The 21,610-nt window shown below is 50.2% G+C and overlaps 1 protein-coding gene across 2 annotated transcripts in view; it reads left to right on the top strand.

Annotated features, from left to right (window-relative positions):
- Positions 1-4,523: 4,523 nt before the first annotated feature.
- CAMK2A (calcium/calmodulin dependent protein kinase II alpha) overlaps positions 4,524-21,610 on the top strand; it is a 76,211-nt gene continuing 59,124 nt past the window's right edge. The window contains exons 1-2 of one of the 2 annotated variants that reach the window (XM_032772077.2): positions 4,524-4,782; positions 20,368-20,462. In XM_032772077.2, coding sequence (XP_032627968.1) covers positions 4,721-4,782; positions 20,368-20,462 — 157 coding nt within the window. In that variant the 5' untranslated portion in view covers positions 4,524-4,720. The remainder of the gene's footprint in view (positions 4,783-20,367; positions 20,463-21,610) is intronic. The other variant, XM_032772087.2, reaches the window with a different exon arrangement.

Raw genomic sequence — 21,610 nt, 5'->3', positions numbered from 1 at the left:
CTGACAGCAGCGTCCTACTAGCACAGTGCTCTGACACGCCACACAGCAGCAAGAGAGATCCAGATGGTACAGGGACTGTGTAGGCAAACACAGAAGCCATTATGTGCTCAGCGGTAACTCGCATGCAGCCTTGGCCGTTAAACCCCATTTTATGGGACACCGCGCTGGCTCATCTCTGACTCTCTCTGAAAATGGTCACTTGGACTGTAACATCTAGCCTGGCCACTCTCAGAAGGGGCTTCAGTTTGACAGCTAGAAGCTGGCCTTTCTGGCAGGCCAACCCCACTTCTGAGGGTCAGCCCAAATCTCGGTGCGGGGCTACTGGGCCAGCTGCAAGGACAGCAAGCAGCTGGGGGCGCAGGTGGGATACTCCCTCGGTTGCTAGCGGCCAGTGCAATAACTGGAGAAACACTGCTCTCGGACGTCCATTGCTGGAAACTCTGTTTCTGATCTTGCTCCCGTTTCCCTCTGTCCACCACAGAACCTTTCGTGTGGTTCATCAAATCACCCTCTCTAGGGCATCATTATTTCTCCATTAGCCACACTTTTAGTTCAGGCTGGGGGAATGCTCCTCCTCAGTCTTAGCATAGCAGGGCAGCACTCCAGCGCCTGAGTGCTCATCTAGTCACTCCAGAGGCCAGTTAGGCTGCCTATAACCTGCTTTGCTGTTTCAGTGCCAAGTCAACTGCGCTGGAACCTCCAGGCTCCAGTGATCCAGCCATCTCCTCTTTTAAAGGGGTGCCTCCAAAGTGGGGTTTGTGTCCTTTAACATTACTTGGTGTCAACCCAGCTGTGCTCTAGAAATACAACTGCTGCAGGGGATGCATATGGACTCTTCCACTTACAGCTCGGTGCGGGTGACTGTACACGTTGATGCTGGCATGTTTGTTCAAGTGTGTCCGCGGGTGTCCTCCTGCATGAGGATCGAATTCCATAAGAGACCGGCTCCTGCATTGCAGAAACCTCCTACCATATCACCATAGCAGGTGCTCAAATGTCAGTGTCTTGCGGCAGGCACCGATAAAGCCCTTCAGTTTAGAGTGACTGCTGATGGCAAGCAGACAATGTCTCTGTGGGGTGCTTCAATTCCATGGAGAAGTCTATAAGCAGCAAAGTACATGCTACAGCAAACTGCTCCAAGGTGAAGAAAATTGCTTCTCTCAAACCCTTGGTCCCCCAGGGACATATGCAAAGAAGGGGCTGCTGTCACGCCCTCAGCAGCACATTTTGTTCCACACCAACGCTCTCCGGAAGAGTTCGGGGAGTGGAGGCTGAGTGGGCGCCCAGCATAGCTCTGGAAGGGCTCTCAGCCTGGATTTTTCAGGAGCGGAGGTAAAGCGGAGGAGAGGAATGAGCTTGGGCAGGAGCCATTGCATGGCAGTCTCTGGCCTTGTGTGCAGGAGGTCGGGCTAGCTGTTGTCATGGCCCCTTCTGGCTTTCCAGTCTATTGAACACAGCTCTGCATCTGCCTAGGATGGCATTTGTACAGGTGACCAGGAATTTGGGAGCAGGAGCAGCGTTGCACTGCTCCAAGGCAGTGACCCAGGCTATGAGGCAAATAAAGGCCTGAGGTCCCCTCTGGTGGGCCAGCAACGTGGCTTTTGTTTTGTTAGACATCTGGTGCTCCCTTCCCGCGTGCCCTGCATACATTCCTCCCTCCTTGAGACATCCTAGGGCCAGAGAGCAGGAGCCAGGCAGCAGTGTGGGCAGACAAATCGCTCTCTGCATTATCTGCACTGCCATTTAAACAAACCTCACTTGTTAGTCAGCTTGGAGATAAAAGCCTCTCAACGACACACACAGTGGTATGTGCCTGGAGCTGCCCTTGCCCACTCTTTCTCTCCCCCCCCCCCATTTGGGCGCCTCTTCTGCCTCCCCAGGCACTTGTGTTCTAGACTTTCTGCATGAGAAATGCTCCCCTCCCCGGGAGGAGAGCAGGAGCTCCCAGCTTGGCAGAGCTCTGATTTGAATCCAATTGGGGACGCGGGAGTGGGGAGCAGAAGTACAGCATGTGAAGGAATCAAGTGGAGTGGCTTTTCTGAAGGTGGTAATAGCGCAATTAATTGAAAAGCCATTAGAGCTCTCCTTCTCCTCCCCCTCCTCTTCCTCGCTCACTCGCTCGCTGTCCTCCTCCACTTACACCTCCTTTCCTTCTCCCTCTCTCTGCTCCTCCTTCTCCCTTGCTCGATTCTGAAGAAGCAGCTGTGTCTTAAGATTGCTTGGTATTTTTGCATGGTTAAATCATCTTCCTTTCCCTTTTAACCCTTCCATGTCAACCACAAAGGAAAATTATTCTGATCTGCCTAAACTGACCCTTCCTCAGCAAGCTTTGCAAGACTCTCTGAGCCCCAGTTCAGTCCCTGATTCCCACCTTTCTTGGCATCCATGCAACTCATTGAGGCTGCTTTTAAGTGCTCTAGCTTGGGGGCTCTCAAACTTTTTTGTGCTGGGCCCTCCTTTGAAAATATTTCAGGCTGTGGCAACCCCCTCTCACCCACCCCCTCGTGGTGCTGGATGCAGCTTTTGCAGCATCAGTGCAGATCCCTACAGAGCTCAGTGACCATACCATGCCACCCTTACTTCTGCACTGCTGTTGGCGGCTGTGCTGCCTTCAGAGCTGGGCAGTAGGTCAGCAGCCTCTGCTTTCCGGATGCTTTTTCCCAAGGAAAAAGGATGAGCAAGGACCAAAAAGTGGTCACGTTCGGGAAAATCCAGATGTATGGTAACCCTATTTTTGGTGATCTAGTGACCCCCCCAAAATAGACTTGTAACCCTCTTTTTGGGTCGGGACCCGCAGTTTGAGAACCACTGAGAGTCTAGATGGTAACACTGCTGAAATTCAAAGACTGGCACAGGGCAGGAGGCCGAAGCACAGCCCTGGCAGAGGGGAGACCTGGGTTCTCTTCCTTTGACCTGGAGCAAGTTGCAGAACCATCTGTACTGTGAGGATGTAGGAACAGAGACCATCCTGCAAAGTGCTGTGGGCAGTGGGGGTTGAGAGTGCTCAGCACCGTGTCAGAGCAGGGCCACACTATTTAATTCATGGGGTAAAGAGCAGAACTGGATCAAAAGTACCATCGAGCCAAGACCTCAAAGGTTCTCTTCCCCTTCCCAAGTGTTTTTATTTTTCTTCCTGCTTGTTTTGTTATGTTAGAGTGGCCAAGACTTGTATTTTGCAGAAAAAGTGTTAAGAGGACTTTAGAATGGATGGATTTGTAACATCACAATTTACAGAGCTGATCAACTAAGCAGGGAAAAGGTTTCTAGCCAGCCAGATTAAAATTCTGTATTTTAAAAAATACCTGTTTAGCTCAAACACTTTAGAAACTCTTGGGGGAAATATGCTCTTGGTGAAAGGATCAGCATTCTGCCTTTTGAGCTAAGGGCTGTGAAAGCTCCCACTCCAGTTCTCAGCTCCTCCCAAAAGTCCTCTAGCACATCAGTGAAGATAACACTTTACTTCTGATATTCGTAGGATAACAAACTGCACATCCCTTGAAACCTCCCCCCTTTTAAGCCTTCTTTAAAAATCAGAGTAGGGAGGCACAAACTTTTCCCTTTGTAGCTGACCTTTAAGGTGAAGACATACCCCCTCCCCCCATCACAGAAATAACAGACTTAAACTCCCAGCCACCTAAAAGGCCGGATTCAGAGTCAGCAGCATGATCCAAGACTTGCTCTGCTGCTATGGAGAAGCTGCCTATTCCAGTGCTGCTGTTCGGTGCTATAAAGCAACTGCTGCCCCTCTGTCCTGTCCTCAATCCTCAACAGCACATGCGCATACTGGCTCCATCGCAGGGCTGTCGAGATGCAGTCCCTATCTCTCGTGAGATTTAAACAAACAAAAATTCCAAGGGCAAACACACCACTCCCCACTGCAGTGGAATCTGGGCCAGATGGCCCCCTGGGAATAAAGCTCAGTGGCTTCTTTCTACCAGGGTGGTTTTGGGAAGCTCTCCCAGGAGGAATCTTCGAGGAACTGAACCAATTTACTTTGCATTATTTGACTCATTTATTCATTTTGAAAGGAGCTTTGGCCCTCCAAGTGCACCCACTTTGCTTGTCTTATATCCACAAATGATCCTCAGAAGCCTAATAAAGCAGGCACTTAAAAAAATTAGGACTGGCCGAATGAGGCATATTCTCTCACTAAAGCTTGGAACTATGCTGTTGCCAGGGGAACTCTGCAATACCTGTCTTTCTGGAGAATCAGATGCAGTTGCCATGGCAATATCATCCTGTCTTTACAGGGACTGTCCTAACATGGAAACTGCAGTTTCCACGGTAACCTTTTTGCCCCAGTTAATTCTAAGCATGTTGTGTGGCTTAATTTGTTTTTAATATTTATATTTTAGACTTTGGGGACCCTCTTAGCAAGTGGCATGCTGTTTTCTACTGGGCTGCAGTTTCCAGAGCTGCAGAGTCAGGGCGTTAGAGAGTTGCAAGTAGCAGCAGAGGAAGGTGTTTGGGAAGCAGTTGCCTGGGCAACAGAAACAGGGCGTTCCAGAGGTGGTTGCTATGGGGACCTGGATGCTGACGAAGGCTTGTGAGGCTGAGAAGACAAATTGCCCTCATCATTATCTCCGGGCTTGTCAATCAAACGCATTCCCTTATTTACCTCGGAGAGGAGAGAGAACTAGGAGCAAAAAGAGACTGAGGGAACGAGAGGAGAGGCGCTTGTCCAAAACTCCACGCTGGTGAGGGAGCATCACCATCCAGGATGGCAACCATCACCTGCACCCGGTTCAGCGAGGAATATCAGCTCTTTGAAGAACTGGGCAAGTAAGTTGGAGACGGCAGGGCTAGGAATGTGATGGTGCCGCATCGGCAGCGAGAGAGGCTTTGGCAGCAGGGGTGGGGGGAAATTAACAGACATGGGAACAGCTGGGACTTTGGAGGAAAGAAAAAGCAATGGAGTGAACCATAATAATCAAACTCACAAGGGAGCATGGTCACACAAACTGTCAGGAGAGTGGAAGGGGTAGGACCGCAGAACCAGAGACCAGGGAAACAGCCCCTGACCCACCCTGCTTTGTTCCCCCAGAAGTAACGCACCAGCCTGTAAAACCAGGTTCCCTTGTCCTCTGCTCTTGTAAGGAAAGGGGATCAGCCTGGGAAAGGCTACGGGTAGCTCAAGCATCCAGAGCTGGGTGTGTGAATGGCTTGCATTGTGCACACTTCAGGGACTGCTGCCTGTAGCTCTGAGCTGCCTCTGCAAAAGGGGGCAACTGCGAAATGACTGTCGTTTAAGAAAGCAAACCCCCAAAGCGATGCTGCTAATTCTGCCAGGAAACTTGTCCAGCTGCATCAAGGGAGATGAAGGATCTGATCTGGGCAGCTGTCTGAGTTTTCGTTCCATTGTGTGTTGCGCTAAGTTTTTTTTATTGGGAGATGCTCTGTGCTGGATTCCACAGGGCTTGGCTTGCCAGCAGGAAACAACTTGCCGGTGATGACTGTCTCCCAGGAGAACTGAGGTTTAGAAATTCATGGAAGAATCCAGGACAGCAGCCACCCCCCTCATCCATCTTCTGTGCTGTCCTGATTAGCTTGGAGTAGTTAGACACCTCTTCTGGGTAGCACTACTCCTGATTCCTTGGACAGGAACCTGTGTGCCAAGAAGCCCAACAGAGTCAGTGGAAAGCGAGGCTGACAGTTGGTTTTCATGAGACTGTCATGAATAGGGTGGGCTGTGTCTGGTTTTGCATGTGTAGGTATTCTTTTGCGTGCATGTGTGTAGATGTCTGCCTTGCCTTGTGTGTGTGCGTGCATGCACACATAGGTATGTATTAGTGTGCATCTGTCTAAATGTGTGTGCATTGTAGGATTGATCCAGCAGGGTGCTGAGCATTCCAGGGAGGTACAGAATGTCTTCTGCTCCCATGGAAGTCCGTGGGAATTCAGAGCGCTAAGCACCTCGCAGGATGGAGCCTTATATGTCTATCCTGGGGTGCGACTGCCCGTTGGTGTGCATTTTGTGTGAGTGGCCTCGCGCATGGATCCATCTATATGTGTGTGTAAAAGGGGGCGGATCTTTTTTAGCACAAATTTTTTACATATTTATGTGCATCCATTTGAATTTGTGTGTGAATTTTGTGCACATAATTATGTGCATCTGTGGATGTATACATGTTCATATGGTTTTGTTTGTCTGAGTCTGCATGTGCGTCTTGTGTACGATTGTGTGCATCTGTTTTGAATGTGAATTTGTGCCTATTTGTTCCAGTACATACATCATGGCCTGCATGCACAGATGTGTTTCTATGGTGTTAAACATGCGTGTGCACAGGTGGGTGTTGGGTTTGTCTGTGACTGTGTGCAGGCAGGTGGTGATACAAAACTGGGGGCAAGGATGGAGAAATTGAGAGAGAGGAGGTTGCTTTCTTCTGGACTGAAAGTGACTAGTATTTCCTGTGCAAAAGAGAAGGGGAAGACAGAATGGGCCAAATTTGCTGCTTGCTGAAGCCGGTGCAACTCCAGGAAAGTCCGTGTCTAGCTGCTCTGGGATGTGCTTGTGTACCTAGATGGCTTGTGAGGTGCACAACACACTGTATTTATTTTTCACCAATGTTTGGTGACTGCGTCACTCCTGGGCAATGATGATTCAGACCAAAGCGAAGCACTGAGTCGGTGACCAGGTCTGTGCGATAAATGGAGATAAAGCTGGTGGGTCAGCCCAAGAGGGGCAAGCTATTCTTTCCCCTGAGACACCTGCTCTGAACATGTTTCTTCTAGAGGCTTCTCATCTCTTCGCTCGTGCTGCGGCATGGTGGCGGCGCGGTGAGGGGCAGGAGGGACTGCAACCGTGTAAAGTGTTCTTGAGTGCTGCTGGCGTGGCTGGAGGGGACAAGGAATAAAACTGGGTACATGGCACAGCAAGGATGGTTATAAATGGCATGGGGGTGCACAGAAAAGATAGGGACAGGATGCGACATAGGAAGTGTGGGGATAATAGGGGCAGGATGCAATAGAGATGCATATGATAGAACTCTGCATGGGCACATGCCTTATGCACAAGCCCTAGAGCATGCATCCTCCACACTCTGTCAAGTAAATAAGGCACATTTTCTAGTGTTACATGGAGAAGGTTTTATTTATTATTAACGTTTTGTATTTGTGTATCACCCTCCATCCTGATGGATCCCAAAGCTCTTCACAGATTCACACAACACTGCTGCAAAGCAGCTGCCTCTGGGTAAGGGTAGGCAGCAGCCAAACATTGCACAGGAAGCAACTCAGCATAGCCGTGTGTACAGGAGAGATTGTAGCCTAGGACACTATGGCAAGCCCCTCCCTTCATGCAAAGGACAATTGGATTATTAATATCTTTTAGTCTTGATCTTCAGATGTGAACGTCCACTGGGATCCAAGCCCGAGTCAGCTGGTTTTGTGCTCTACTGTAACCCTGAACCAGAGGCATTTTCAATGGATGCATTTTCCCAAATCCAAAAATAAACCAATAACATTCACATGCGGCAGATAGGCCCTTGTCTTTTCACGGCTTCTCCAAGTCTGTTTGTGATGGATAGATGACAGGCTGAGCCAGCCTTGCTAGGATCTGAACCCTTGGTTCTAAGGAGCCCATGTTCCTGCCAGCGCCCCAGACTGTCCTTTCACTGAGTTGATGCGAAGGTTCCCCCTTGGTACTGCTCATGTTGAGAATTGATCCCACTGAAGGGAGGTGGTTCAGAGGCAGGCTGTACCCTATCCTTCACTCGCCCAGTGTTCTTTGTTTGCGTGTGTTGAAGAGATCTAGTTTACTCCAGAAAGGACTATAACTTGTATGTGAACTCAAAGGGGGTGGAGGTTGGGATGCAGCTGCATCTCTGGGGTATGCTTCTAAGTGCATTGCGGGCCTTGCTGTCTTGTCAGCCCAGTAAGTCACAACGTGCAGACTAGAACTATGGGGCCTTTTCCATTGGACTGGTTTTCCAGTGGAAATTTCAGTTCCTGCAAAAAAATCAAATTTTTCTGTTGGGAAAATTATAATTTTGCCAGTTTCATGAAATCAAGTCAGTTCGACCCAAATCAGAATGTTTTGTTGAACTGACCCGACATGTTTCATTTTGATTCAGTTCAACAGAACATTAAATTGCACTTCCCTATAAGTGCATCATCTCCTGGGACTTGTAATTCATGCCCCCATTCTCTCCTATGGCCTGGGCTCCCTGGAGTATTACATCTCCCATAATGCAGCATGAACTCCTCTTGGCTTCTACTGCATGGGAGATGGAGTCTTGCCAGGGAGCCTGGCCAATAGGGAAGAATTGGAGCATCCAGGTTCAGAACTACCACTTCCACAATGGAGCAAAGCAGTTTAATGACCCATAATGCTTCATTTTGAGTCAGTTCAACAAACCAAAATGAATATTTCAATTTCAGGAACACCAAAGGGAAATGTTTCAACATTTCTGAATCACAATTAATTTTGTCCCAATTTGAGATGAAAACAAATGTTGAAATATTGGACTTTCATGTGGGATGGAAATTCTGAATTTTGCTCAGCTTCAGCGCTGACTCTGGGAGAGCTGCATTCATCTCTTATCCTGGCTGGGAGCTCTGGGGATGTGAGCACTGTCTCTAGAGGAAGGAGAAGGAATCGCTTCATGTGGTCTTCTGTCCCACGGTCATGACAGAGTCTGGTGGGAGCTACATCCAGAGCAAGGGTCCTCAGTGTGCAGCTCCCTTTGTGGGGAGTGGGGCAGAATCCAAGAAGGACTCAAATGTCCCCAAGGAGCTAAAATGCTTGGATGTCCTGGGCCACACCTTCAGTTTCATTGCCCTGAAGCTGCTGGTGCATGAATGATGCAGAGACGACAGTGCACTCTGAAAGCTAGAAGTTACGCTGCTCTATGGGGCTTGGTCTCCCACTCCCCAAGCACAGGGAGCTGGGCATGCTGCAGGTCCTGAGCCAGGCTGGAGTCGGAGGATGAGGGTGGTGTTCCTTTGGACTAACCAGTGAGGAGGACTGATAACAGAACACTGATGCCCTTTCTTAGCAGTCCAAGGGTAATGGTGTTGAAGGGATCCGTGCAGGGGGGCCAGATCATGGTAGCTGGTTAATTTGATGGCCAAGAACAGCAGTTGTTGTTACTCCTGCTAAGGGAGGGGTAACCAAACCTAGGGTGTAAGAGGATCACTGTTGGAATTGAGAAGGAATTCCCCCTTCTCCATGGACAATATTACACAGATGTCTAGGTGCATTATGGGGGTTTCCCCATCTCCCTGAGAAGTATCAGGCATCGATCACTGAGATAACAGGAAAGGACCCTGGTTCCTATCTGGATGTCTCACCTTAAACAGTGCACTGGTGTGTCTTGGTGCCTTCATCTCTCCACTCAGCCTTGGCTGTAGATTTCATGTCCTGAGCACGTCTCCTGCCAGCCAGATGAGCCCTTGTTTGTACAGGATGGTGCAACCCAAGGGAAAACTGCAGCACAGTTCGTGTGAGGCTCAGAGAGACTTTGTGGTCTGAGGGTGGGCATGGCCAGGAGTAGAGAGCGGCAGGAGGTGGAAATTGGCTTGACAAAGACATCATTTCTGAGGCATTTTCTGGTTCTCCTGGATCAGTCTATTTGAACCATCCCAAGATCTCCCAGTGGGAGGAGGAAGCATTTCCAGAGTCTGTCTTCCTCCCAGCATGGCTGAGCTCCCAGCCTCCCTCCCAGGACTGAAGGACAAAACCCGGCTCCTCCTGGAAGAACCAGACTCCGAGGCAGCCTTGCCACCTTGACTAGAGAAATGAGAACCTTGCGTACTCCATCTGTGGGTCACTGTAGGGATCGCTAACTCTATCTTCCCCAAGGAGGCTGGGGAACAAAACAAGCAGCTGAGGAACAAGAAGAGCACATAGTTGGGGAGGGGAGGAGGCAGTCGGCGAGGGAGAGAACTGGAGTGAGACAAATAGAAGGAATGCCTCCTTCTGGCTCCAGGCTCCTCTCAGCTCTTTGAGTCCGCCCCCACGGCAGGTGACGGGTGGGGCTGGAGGAAATTATCATGCAGCATGTATAATCAGCTCCTTCACTCCCAGAGCTACAGGAGAAGGCGACTTTATTTAAAAAAAAAAAAAAAAAAAGCACCCCCCCTCCCCCAACCACCCACCCTCTTCTTTCTAGAAAGGAGAGAAATCCTTTAACTGACTGGGAGGAGGAGGAGGTGCAGAAGGGACACAGCATCGCAGGCTGGTGCTAGCAGGGAAGGTGTGAAACACGGAGACGCAGAGTGTCCTTGTGTCAGAGTGACTGCTCATGAAGCCAGGTCCTGCAAGCTGCCAGGGCAGAGGAGGCCACGAGCTGCCTGCCGTCTGCTGGCGTAGGGATTGTCTAATGGCAATTGGCACCCAGGGCTGGCCTGGGTGTTAAGGAGCTTGTGTGGTGTGCAGGGCCGTATGTGGCCTCCTGCTTTGCTTATACTTAAAGCTGACCCTACACGTTGTCTGTGAGGCTCAGGTAGCAGATACAGGGCAGAACAAGGGAGAATCGGCCAGCTGCTGCTTGGACTGAGAGGAGAGAAGATGGAGGGTTACCAGCTACCTGGAGAGAGATTCTGGATTAAGAATGACTTTTATTGAAGAAGAATCCATTGTGCCAATTTCAGCCTGAATCTCACACCTCCGTGACGATGAGTTCATGAAACAGGAGCAGTTCTTGCCTCCTGAAGCTAACTTGGAACAGTTTCTCCACCCTCCCTTAAATAGGGCCCAGATCCAAACCTCACCCTGGGTTTATTTATCAGAACCAAAACCTGCCTAATAGATTTGGCAAAGATAATTGCCCAGTCCTCTCAGGAGCGCCGCCAGCTTTTTTGGCGCCCTGGGTGGCGGAAGGTCCCGCCCCTGAGATGCCGGTCCCGACAGAGCCGGTGGAAGGTCCTGCCCCCGAAACACCGACAACAACAGGGGCAGCGGAAGATTGGCCGCTGTGGTCACCACCCCCCAAATGTTAGCACCCTAGGCGACCGGCTAGGTTGCCTAATGGGTTGCGCCGGCCCTACATCCCCCCTTCTACCATCACCTTGCTTACTCCCATGTATATTCAAGATCTGTAAGGGTGGTGCCAGCGCCACCAAACATATCAAGATTGGGGCATCACAGATCAAGGGGGGCACATGATGACCTGGGGGCAAGAGGGGTGTGCCATGCTCGCAGTGTTCTGGGAACCAGCCCTGTTAACAGGTGTTGAACCTGCTGGGAGATGCTAAGTGAATCCATCTGAGTCACACCTGCAGGCAACTTGTTAACTCCACCCTTGATATAAGGAAGGTGGAAATGGCTTGTTGGGGATGGAGGGGCTGGGCTGGACAGTCCTGAGGGAGGAGTCCTAGCAGCAGCAGCTGCCCCAGCTGTGGGAGGAGGCTTGGGCTGTGACTCATTTTGAGTTACTTTGTTAACAAAACCTAATGTCAGGAAGGGAGGAAGCACTGGCCCTTGACAGCAGGTGGGGACTGTGCTTTGGAGCAAGATGGGAGAACTGGCTGCTCACAGGTGGAGATTTCCCTCCCTATGTTGCAATCTGTCCCCGTTCCTGGCTAGCCATGGCTCTAGGAAGGGGGTTTTGCTAGGAGCATGTGTGTAGGGCTTCATTCCTGGCACTGTTGAGCTGCTCACTGACCCTCCATCCCCAAAATCCTCCCCTCAGCTGCTTGAGCCTGTGTGAGGGAAACAGCAGGGGCCAGACACCCCTGCGTGTGGGCAGCTGTGATGAGGGGAGCAGCTGGGAGTGATGTGTGGGGAATGGATGGGTGTGAGCCCTGTTTGTGGTGGACTCGGGGGAGAACTGAGAGCGACTGTCCCCCAGTTGTGGGAGCTGGGGAGGGAGGGACATTCTGTATTTGTGGGGAGCAGGGGGCGCTGGCCCCTGACTGTGGGAGCTGGAGTGTCTCCAGGCAGTACAGCCCACTGTAAGTTGGCAGGGAGTGGGGGTGGGGACACCCCAGGTCCGTGGGAGCTGGGCAAGGCAGTTCATATGAAATCGCATTGTGAGAGGGGCTGCCCTGGAGGGTCGGGCCAAGGGACCTGAGCACTGCTTCCCTGGAAGTTATTTGCTGCAACCAACCTGTCTCTCAAGCAGCCAACAAGTGGCAGGAGAGAGGCTCTCCAAGCTCAGCACCACATTCTGCCACGCCTGGAGCTGTGCCCGTCCTGCGGCAACAGGTGCTTGTTCTGCTTCAGGACTCGGACTGATGTCTAAACTCTGCAGAGTTTGCTGCCCAGCGAGCAGCCAGCATTGGCCCTGGCTTGGTTCTTTGTCCTGTGTTTAAAGGTTGTGTGTGTGATCAGCAGGAGCCTGGAAGGCAGTGGAGCTGGGCTGGTAAATACAAGGAGAGAACCACTGAAAAGTAAATACATGCTTCCTCTCTTGCTGTGCACATGTTTCAATCCATGTACAGATCCATGCACCCACTCACCCACCCACACGCAGACTGAAATATTGCCACTCTCAATCCCCCTGCAGCATGCAGATGGTGAATGCTCCCTGCAGCATGCACACAGAGGTTCTCTGTATATTTCCTCCAGCACAAGCACATTACAAACCTCCTCTGCAGCCTTCGCACAAAGGACCCTCTGAATACCTGACAACGCATGCTGTCCTTAAGAACACTCCATGCAGCATGTGTGCACACAGGCCCTCTGAACGCCTCATAATGCTCAGGCCTGAAACTAACAAATTTCCCTGTTGTTAATGAGCATCAGCACCCTGTACAGCTGAGCTGCTGCTGACCATGGTTCTTGGGTTCAGCAGTTGGGTGCTGGCTGCACTTACTGTTCAGTTTAAAGCTCCAGTTCAGCAGCAGCCAGTGCCAGCAATGGGTAACCTTCCTGCTGCAGCCAAGACTTCTGAAAATATCATGCAACATGCACACCAATTCCCTCTGAGCAACTGCATGCTGACCTCATGAGTGCCTTGTGCAGCGGGCCTGTAGTGCCAACCTGGATATTGCCCATAATGTGTCCTTTCGACTCCCACGTGTGCAAACACACGCACACACCCTGTAAAGCACCCTCCAAATGAAACACACACACACCTGCTCCCTGTGCTGTATACACAGGCACTGTTAGTCTAGACAAATGTTGACCTACACGTAGCCACACCTTTGTGCAAGGCTGTCCCACACGGCTCCGTCCACAGCTGTGGCACTCGCTGCTTTTCTAACAGTCTCCGCAAAGCTCTGTCAATGTATCTCAGTGCTGACCGGCAACAGCCCCAGCTGATACTCCAGTCCAGCTCTCCTAGTGCACCTAACATGTGACCCGCACCACCCCCTGCTCGTCAGTCTATTCCAAGGTTGTGAATTAACCATATCAACACAAGAAAGGGACCTGGGCATCACTGCAGACAGCTCCATGGGGACAAGTTTCTCGGTGTGCAGCTATGGTCAAAAAGCAAGCAAGACATTAGGCTGCATAAGGGATGGGATGGAGAGTAATACAAAGAATATTGTAATGCCCTTCTAGAAAACAATGGTATGGCCTCTTTTGGGATGCATTCCTGGTCACACCATTTCAAAAAGGATATTGCATAACTAAGGGGTTTCAGAGAAGGGAGACAAGAATGATCAAGGCAGAGAAAACTCTCTGAGAAGGAGAGATTGAAAAGATTGGGATTGTTTACCTTCCTTACAAAGGAGATGAATAAAAGGGGACGTGATAAAAGTACATCTAATAATGAATGGTCTAGCAGTGGTAGATCAGAGACTTCTCTTCTCCCTGACTCATAACAGAAGAATAAGGGGCCATTCAATTAAATCTAAAAGATGAGAAATTCAAAACTAATCACAGGAAATATTTTTCACAAAATGCGTAAGTAGACTGTGGAACTCATTGCCAGGGTTCTTAAGTTGTCTCCTGAGGCATCTATACTGGCAGAATCTCTACCTCAGGTCTGATCCAGTTTAGCAATTCTTCCCTTCCTACACTTGGTCCCAGATTCTCCTAAGCAGAGAGACCCTCTGTAACGTGGCAGTTTTGTGACATTGATCAAGATTCGCTAAGGATTCAGCTGAGCCCTGCAGACTCTTTTCACTTATTACTTAAGCCAAATTGAAACTCACTGTTCTTGTGATGAAAGGCCAGTGCTGTGTTCCTCCTGCTGCCCTCTCTAGCCTCTTCTTAATTCATCACATGCTATTTCTGTGATGTTACAAAAACAAGGAAGAGCTGAACAATCAAGTGTGTTAAAACTTGTGTTGGAGGAATGTTCCTGCCCCAGTGAACCAAACGGATACATTTCTAGCTTCCTGCATTGTGGTCTTCTGAGGTCTCCTAACCTTTCCTCTTTCTGGATTGTTTATTTGAATGGAAATAAATTAATTCCTTTATTTATTTAGACAGTGAAAAGTTACAAGATTTATAGCAATCCAGTCCACAATGTATTGGCAGCTTCCTGCTGAGCCGTTCAGGAACCATGGGGGATCTCTGGCTTCTCCCAGGGTATAGAAAAGGGCCAGGTATCAGAGTGTGAACTATAGATCTCAGAGCATAGGCTTTCCATCTATACTTAGATTTCAGGGCATGATTTCAATGCCCTTTGCAAGAACTGAAATCAGCAGGAGTTGAGGACATTCTCACTAGCACCAACCCCAATTAGTTGGGCCAAAAATCATTGGCCCTCAACAAGCAGGAGACTGGAAAAGACCCCAAGCAATCTTGGGCCTTTGCATTCTGGTGTCTGAGCCTTTATGTCACACCCAGGTCATGTTTTCAGGCTTTTCTCCACACCCATAAGAGCTAGACATTTCCTTACTGTTTTCAAATGAAAGCTGAGGTTTCCAAGAATGAGCCCAAATCCAGACATCAGGGCTGAGATGGTTTGACCCCCCAAATATATGATTCCCAATAAAATCACGAGCGTTGGCAGCAGTGGATGGCACCCTTTGCCCTATTTGCATGGGACTAGCACCCTTAGTCCAAAGGAGTCCCATTGGGTTGGGTGCTGGGCAAACACCTAGGAAGAGACAACCCCCGTACCAAAGCGCTCACAGTCTAAATTAAGGTAAGACGTGTTCCGCAGGTGTAACTAACAAAGAGCAGCAGTGGAGGAGGGAGGATGTGGGTGACAGTGACAGATGGACGGTTATGTAGACTAGCTATGGAGGTTTTACCAGCCATCAGAGCACTGATTTCCTTCCATCCAGGTACCAGAGCGTGGGATTCTGATGTGGAGACAGGCTCAGCGAACGGTGCCCAAATCCCGAATGTAAGGGGATTGTTGTCTCCTTACTAACATTCAGTGGGCAGCGGCGGCTCCAGGCACCAGAGCTCCAAGCGCGTGCCTCGGGTGGCAAGCTGTGGGGGGTACCCTGCCAGTCCCTGCGAGGGCAGCAGTCAGGCAGCCTTCAGCGGCATGCCTGCGGGAGGTCCGCCAGTCCTGTGTATTCGGCGGCAATTCGGCGGTGAGTACGCTGAACCCACGGAACCGGCGGACCTCCCGCAGGCATGCTGCCAAAGCCGCCTGACTTCTGTGCTTGGGGCGGCAAAAAAGCTAGAGCCGCCCCTGTCAGTGGGGGTGTTTTGGTTGGCTAGCTCCCAGTACTAAAAGAAAGGGGAAGGGTCAATGAGAAATCAGGACCCTGAGACACAATCCCCAGGAACAATGGGGAGAGGTCAATGCTCCAGGTCAGCCTGACTGACTGGGCGGGCAGGCTAATCAAGGAGTCAGGAGGCCAGGGTGGGTCTCATCCTCCCTGTGAGCTGGAATTGCCTAAGGAGAAAGCAAGGGCCCAAGCTGAGCTGTGGAGCAGAGCTGTGCCAGATCCAGAGGGGCCAGAAAAGCAGCCGTGTGCTGGGAGCAGAGCTGCAGCCCCAAAGCCAGAACACAGCCCAGAGAGAGCAGATCTGCCCTGGGAGCAGAGCTGCAGCAACCGGAGCCAGAGGGGCCAGAAAAGCAGCCCAGGAAGCAGGTCGGTGCTGGGAGCAGAGTCACAGAAGCAGCCCACAGAGCAGACCTGCCCTGGGAGCAGAGCTGTAGCAACTAGAGCCAGAGGGGCCAGAAAAGCAGCCCAGGGGGCTGGAGGCAGAGCAGCAGCAGCAGAGCTGAGGCAGAATGGAGCTGGAGCTGAGGCAGTGGGGAGCTGGAGCTGGGGCTGGAGCAGTCCGGAGCTGGGTGTGGTGAGCTACTGGGGAGAGCAAGGGGGACGCTGGGCAGTGGGCCCAGCACAGGGAGACGCCTCAGCCAAGAGGCTCTGCAGGCCAGACTTGGAAGGGGATCATAACCCCAACAGGGCAGGGGTGATGCTGGGAAGAAGGGTCCTGCCACCTGGATCCTGAGAGCGTGTGGCCACCACCAGAGCAACTGTCTGACCCGCAGCGTCCCTGCAGCACAGCCAGGGCCTGAGAAGGCAGCCTGGGGCCTACAAGGAACAGACAGTGAATTGCCCTGATGTTCCAGAGACACTGTAATGTTCCCTGCCACAGAGCCAGGTGATGTGTTTTCTAACCCTTTTTCATTATTCTTTTTTAAACTAATTGCTGATTAAATAAATTGTATTTGCTTTAAATCATTTGAAATGACCAGTGGGTCAGGAAAGCATCCAGTGCAGAGAGAGTACCCTGGAGTGGGGACACCCTAGCCACTATCCTCGGTGACCACAGCAGGGTTGGGGGTTGAGCCCCCCAGGAATGCTGGGCCCAGCCTTGTTGGGGTTACGAGGACTCTGCTAGACAGGAGAATGCAAGGGGAGTCCTCAAGGGCAGGGAGGCATCTGGGCAAAGGAAGTGGGAGCGAGGACTCAGATCTTTTTGCTAGCCTATTTCATCGGGATAGTGCAAAAACCAGGAAAGTTTCCCACAATAGCAGGACCATTCTCCCGCTTACATGAAGACAGATGCACACAGGGAGCCTCGAGGGCCCAGAATGGATGGGTGGCCCCTCAGAGAAGAAAAAGAAATGAAATGCAACATTTACTCCTCTCTCTCTCCCCTGCCCCCCACATTCCAGCTAAACCCTTTGCCCTCCAGGCTCCAGGGATATGAATAGTTCAGATCTTACAGAGGCCAAGAATAAATCTCAGGCTCCCACTGGACAGAGAGGCAGGGAAAGTTCCTGTTTGGCTTTCTCGTCTTTCAAACCCTCCCAGAAGAGTCTCCTGTGGCTAGCCCTGCTGGCTGCAGCCATGTGACCCTGAGCAGTGCTTTCCAGCAGGGGCTCTGGGCGTGTAGGTTGGCTTCTCCATTGGGATTTCAATACGTTCTTTACTGCAGCTTCTAGCACCCCGTTGCTTCCCCATTTCACTAAAGATTCATATTCAAACCAAATTGCCTACCTCCTCCTGCCCCCACCGGGAAAATCAATTGTTCATCATTGCTTAGCAGAGAGCCTGTTTCCTGGTTTTATTCCTTTCCCATTTATGGGGGGAGTGGAGGGAAGGAAGGGGGGCAGGAGGGGGAATTGCTTTTGATTGTTGTTTGACTGATTTGAATGGCTGGCAGAAAGATCAATGAATGCAGAGTCCTAGCTCTTGTTTAGCAGGCCTGGTGTGGGTGGGGTTGTGCCTTCCCTTGCAGCTTGGAAACATGAGCTCAAATCTGGAGCAAGGTCCTGAAGTGCAATGAGTTTGTTGGTCTCAGCTGGGTCAATGTTCCAAAACCACACCACAGAATCTGGTGCAGAGACTCAGGACTGAGTTGTTAGGGAGGATGCTGGTCATTGCATCCCACATGGAGGAGATGCCGCTCAGGTGATGGTTCAGGGAGATGCTGTTTCAGTTTTCTGATGGACTTCAGTTTCCAACATTACTTTGCTCATTGCTTCAGGAGACAGTGGGGTCAGTGCCTTGGGAAAGCTCTTTGAGGCTGAGCTCTGTGGTCCCTTTGGGTAGAGGCAGGAAGGGGAAAATGTCATGTGGATCTGTCCAATTACCGGCAAAGGAGAGGGAACTCCCCTCTCCTATCACCTCCTTGGGCGCAGAGCTTTGTCTAAGCAGTTAGTGAACTGTGGCAGCCAGGGTAAGATAGTCATTCGTCTAACTCTTCAGCACATTCCCATGCTGATGGCTTCCATTCACTATGTTCCAAATATACCTGGCTCACTCTGTTTACAAATGGGCTTTCTCCTGGAGGAGACAGGGCTCAGTGATGCTGAGAACAAATGCAATAATCTTTTGTAACCTACCGGTGAGTGTGTGTGGCAGGTCCCCTCTATGCCATTCCACAGAGAGTGCATATTGTTACAGCTCCCAGTTAAGATCTGGGTTCAGAATCCACTTGGACCACAAGTGCAATGAAATTGGCAGGTTTCATTCTGTTGCCAAGTGGACATAGATACACATCATAAAAGTACCACACAGTCTGGCACCACTCAACATGCTATGCAGCCTCCGCTCTGGAGAGACCCAGAGTGGGAACGGTAGGGGATGCTGCAGGTCAGACTGGATGGAAGGCATCCAGGGTTGAAATACCCAATATATGCTCAGTCACACATTCGTATGATCCCTTAAAATACACGTGCACAATCCTGAGATGCATGTGCTCACTAGTCACTTGCATGCTCCCAAGAAACACACACGTTCATTCACTCACTTGTGATCTGAAGATCTATGACCCACAATTCACCTCAGACATGAATTCACCAAGCTGAAGCACTCACATGTGCCCAAGTTTTCCTGAGACACACATGCCAACCTGCCCATGTGTTCCCAAGATGCCATACGTAGATTCCTCCACCTGGCTGTGAGATTCACATGTGATTCCAAGACACACGCTCACTCACAGAATAATCCCAACACACATTTACTCATTCATCCATCATCTTAAAATACCCTGTGAGCTGCTGCTTGTAATAGATGCTTCTCTGTGAGTGGATTCTGAGCATTTGCTAGGGGAAGGGGCTTCTTGTGCCCTAAATTCCCTGTTGCTGATCTGGGTTTTTGATACCATGTTTGCATCTGCCTACGTGTATTATTACAGTAATTTTACAGTAGAAAGCACAATCAAAAGACAAAAAAGCAGCCGCAATTAGTTTGTGAATAAAAACCACTTTCATTTCTGTTACCCCTTCCTTAGTCAATATTATTGACAAAGGTTACAATCTGTAGCACGAGATGTTTGATAAGACAGAAGGTGCTTTCCACCAGTCAAAGATCAGCCTGTTTGGGAGAGAAGAAAATGTGAAAAAAGCCAAGTGAATGTGCTTGATTTTGAGCTTTCCAGCAAACCAGGTAAAAGAGGGAGATAAACTGGTCGTTTTGCTAATACTGAATTGCTTGTCTCAGAGCTTGTGATACATGAAGGGGGGGGAGTAGCTTCCTTTGATGGACATCCAGCCAGCCAGTTAGCTGTAAAATCCCTCTTGGCATCTGTTCTCGGCTTGCTTTACTTGTAAAGGGTTAACAAGCCCACAGGTAAAAGAAAAGAAGTGGGCACCTGACCAAAAGAGCCAATGGGAAGGCTAGAACTTTTAAAATTGGGAAAGAAACTTTCCCTTTGTCTGTTGTTCTCTGGGCTGCAGGGATGGAGCAGCAATGCTGTGTAAGGCTTGAACCAGGTATGAAAATTCATCTCCCATCCCTAGAAGGAATTATTTGGATAGGGAATGTTTAGTTAGGCACAATCAAGTTGATTTTTTATCTTGGCTTGTGGAGCACCTCTGTGCTAACCCTAGATGCTTTTGTTTGCTTGTAACCTTTCAAGCTGAACCTGCAAGAAAGCTATTTTGGGTGCTTGATTTTTGGAATTGCTCTTTTAAAATCTAGCAAAAGCCTAAATTCCAGATGTATTTTCTTCCTTTTTGTTTTTAATAAAATTTACCTTTTTTAAGAACAGGATTTTTGGTGTCCTAAGAGGTTTGTGCATGTTGTTTGATTAGCTGGTAGCCACAGCTAATTTCCTTTGTTTTCTTTCTCAGCTCTTCCCCGGAGTAGGGTGAAAGGCCTTGAGGGTACCTCACAGGGAGGAATTCCCAAGTGCTCCTTCTTGGGTCCAAGGGTTGGGTTTTTTTCATTTGGGTGGTGGCAGCATTTACCAAGCCAAGGTCAGAGAAAAGCTGTAACCTTGGGAGTGTAATACAAGCCGGGAGTGGCAAGTGTTAATTTTTAGAATCCTTGCGGGCCTTCTGCACTCGGAGTGACAGAGTGGGGATTCAGTCTTGACAGAGCCCTTGTCCCTGCCCTCCCAGAATCATCTCTCAGGATGAGAAGGTTTTCCTAACAGTCTTGCCCATGCCATCTAGCTCTGTTTGGATGGGATAATCCCTATCTTTCCAATCACATGAATTACCACTATTGAATCTGTCCCTCCAGAACTCTCCTCATTGTGCAGAGTTCATATATTTGTTTCTGTCTTCAAGTCTCCGATGCTGGCAGGTGCTGTGTGACGCTCCTGCTTTTCCTTTTTAGTCCAACCCCTTTCACTTTCTTTCTGGTTCTTGTCTCCCACAGAGGTGCCTTCTCAATCGTCCGGAGATGCGTGAAGGTGCTGGCGGGACAGGAGTACGCAGCCAAGATCATAAACACCAAGAAGCTCACTGCCAGAGGTAAGTGCACTGAAGTCTTGTGGCATACTTCCTGGGAGAAGGCGCCTTTCCACTGATTCCATTACCCTTGTCCACCTCACACCTTCTCTGCTTGGACCAAAGTGAGCCTTGACTTTTAATAGTTCCTGCCTATTCTGCTCCGTGGGTGGGAACTGCAGGAAGGAAGGAAGAGAAATGGGCATGTTTTCCTGAACAGTCGAACCCCTTTTATCGGCATGGAACCGGGGCCATGATGCGAAGGGGCCCCCGGCCTGTGTTTGGATAATGGGGTGCGGGGTTTGCAGAGAAGAGAGGAAGAGCACAGAAAAGCCAGTTAGCCAAGCTAAGCTTTTACCTGCATGAAAAACATACCCTGAAATAGCCCCCCTGGCCTACTAACACTCTGTGGGCTTGGGCCTGCGAGGGCTGAGTGCCCACAGCTCCCATTGACTCCAATGGGAATGGGGAGCATTCAGCGCCAGCCAGGATCGGGCCCTATCAGCAGGGCTAATTCTGGAGCCTCATGTTGAGTAGTGGTGATGGTTTTTGTTCTTCCCTCTTCTGGAATCGTCAGCTCACTTCAGTTTGTCTGAAGCGCAGTTCCCAGCCTGTTTCCTTCCCGGTGGCGAAGCAGCCATCAGGCCTTGAGCAGTGATGCTTCCTGCTCGCTGCAGCTTGGGTCAGGAGTCTGTTGGCATTTCTAGAGGGATTTTTTTAGCCAACTGAACTCAGAAACCAAGCCCCTCTCTGCACCCAGTGGGGCTGCTCCATGTCAGTCTTTGCCAGGTGACCCCGTTCATACACAGCCAGCCCTGGGTGAATAGCAAACACACGAGCGCATCAAAGAGCCTGGACAGGTGAGAGGGGGAAGTGTGGCTGAGGGAGATGCAGTAGTAATGACAGAAGGAGATGCAGAGCACAGATACAAACAAGAGAGCTATAACCAAGCAGCTATAGACTTTAACTTTGATTCCTCAGTACTGTCCCAAGATGCCTTTCCCATGTCACTGGGGGCTGTGTGGCCGTAGGGGCAGAGAGGTGTTCATTAGAGAGCCTCCATTTTAAGCAGTAGTCACTACCGTGAAGGGGGTGGAGAAAGTGACTAGGAAAGTGTTATTTAGTCCTTGCCATAACGCAGGAAGCAAGGCTCCCCCGATGAAATTAACAGA

Source organism: Chelonoidis abingdonii, chromosome 7 (assembly GCF_003597395.2).
Source record: "Chelonoidis abingdonii isolate Lonesome George chromosome 7, CheloAbing_2.0, whole genome shotgun sequence".
Taxonomy (NCBI): domain Eukaryota; kingdom Metazoa; phylum Chordata; order Testudines; family Testudinidae; genus Chelonoidis; species Chelonoidis abingdonii.
Note: the sequence above shows the minus strand (reverse complement) of the source record. Positions and strands in the feature narration are given on the sequence as shown.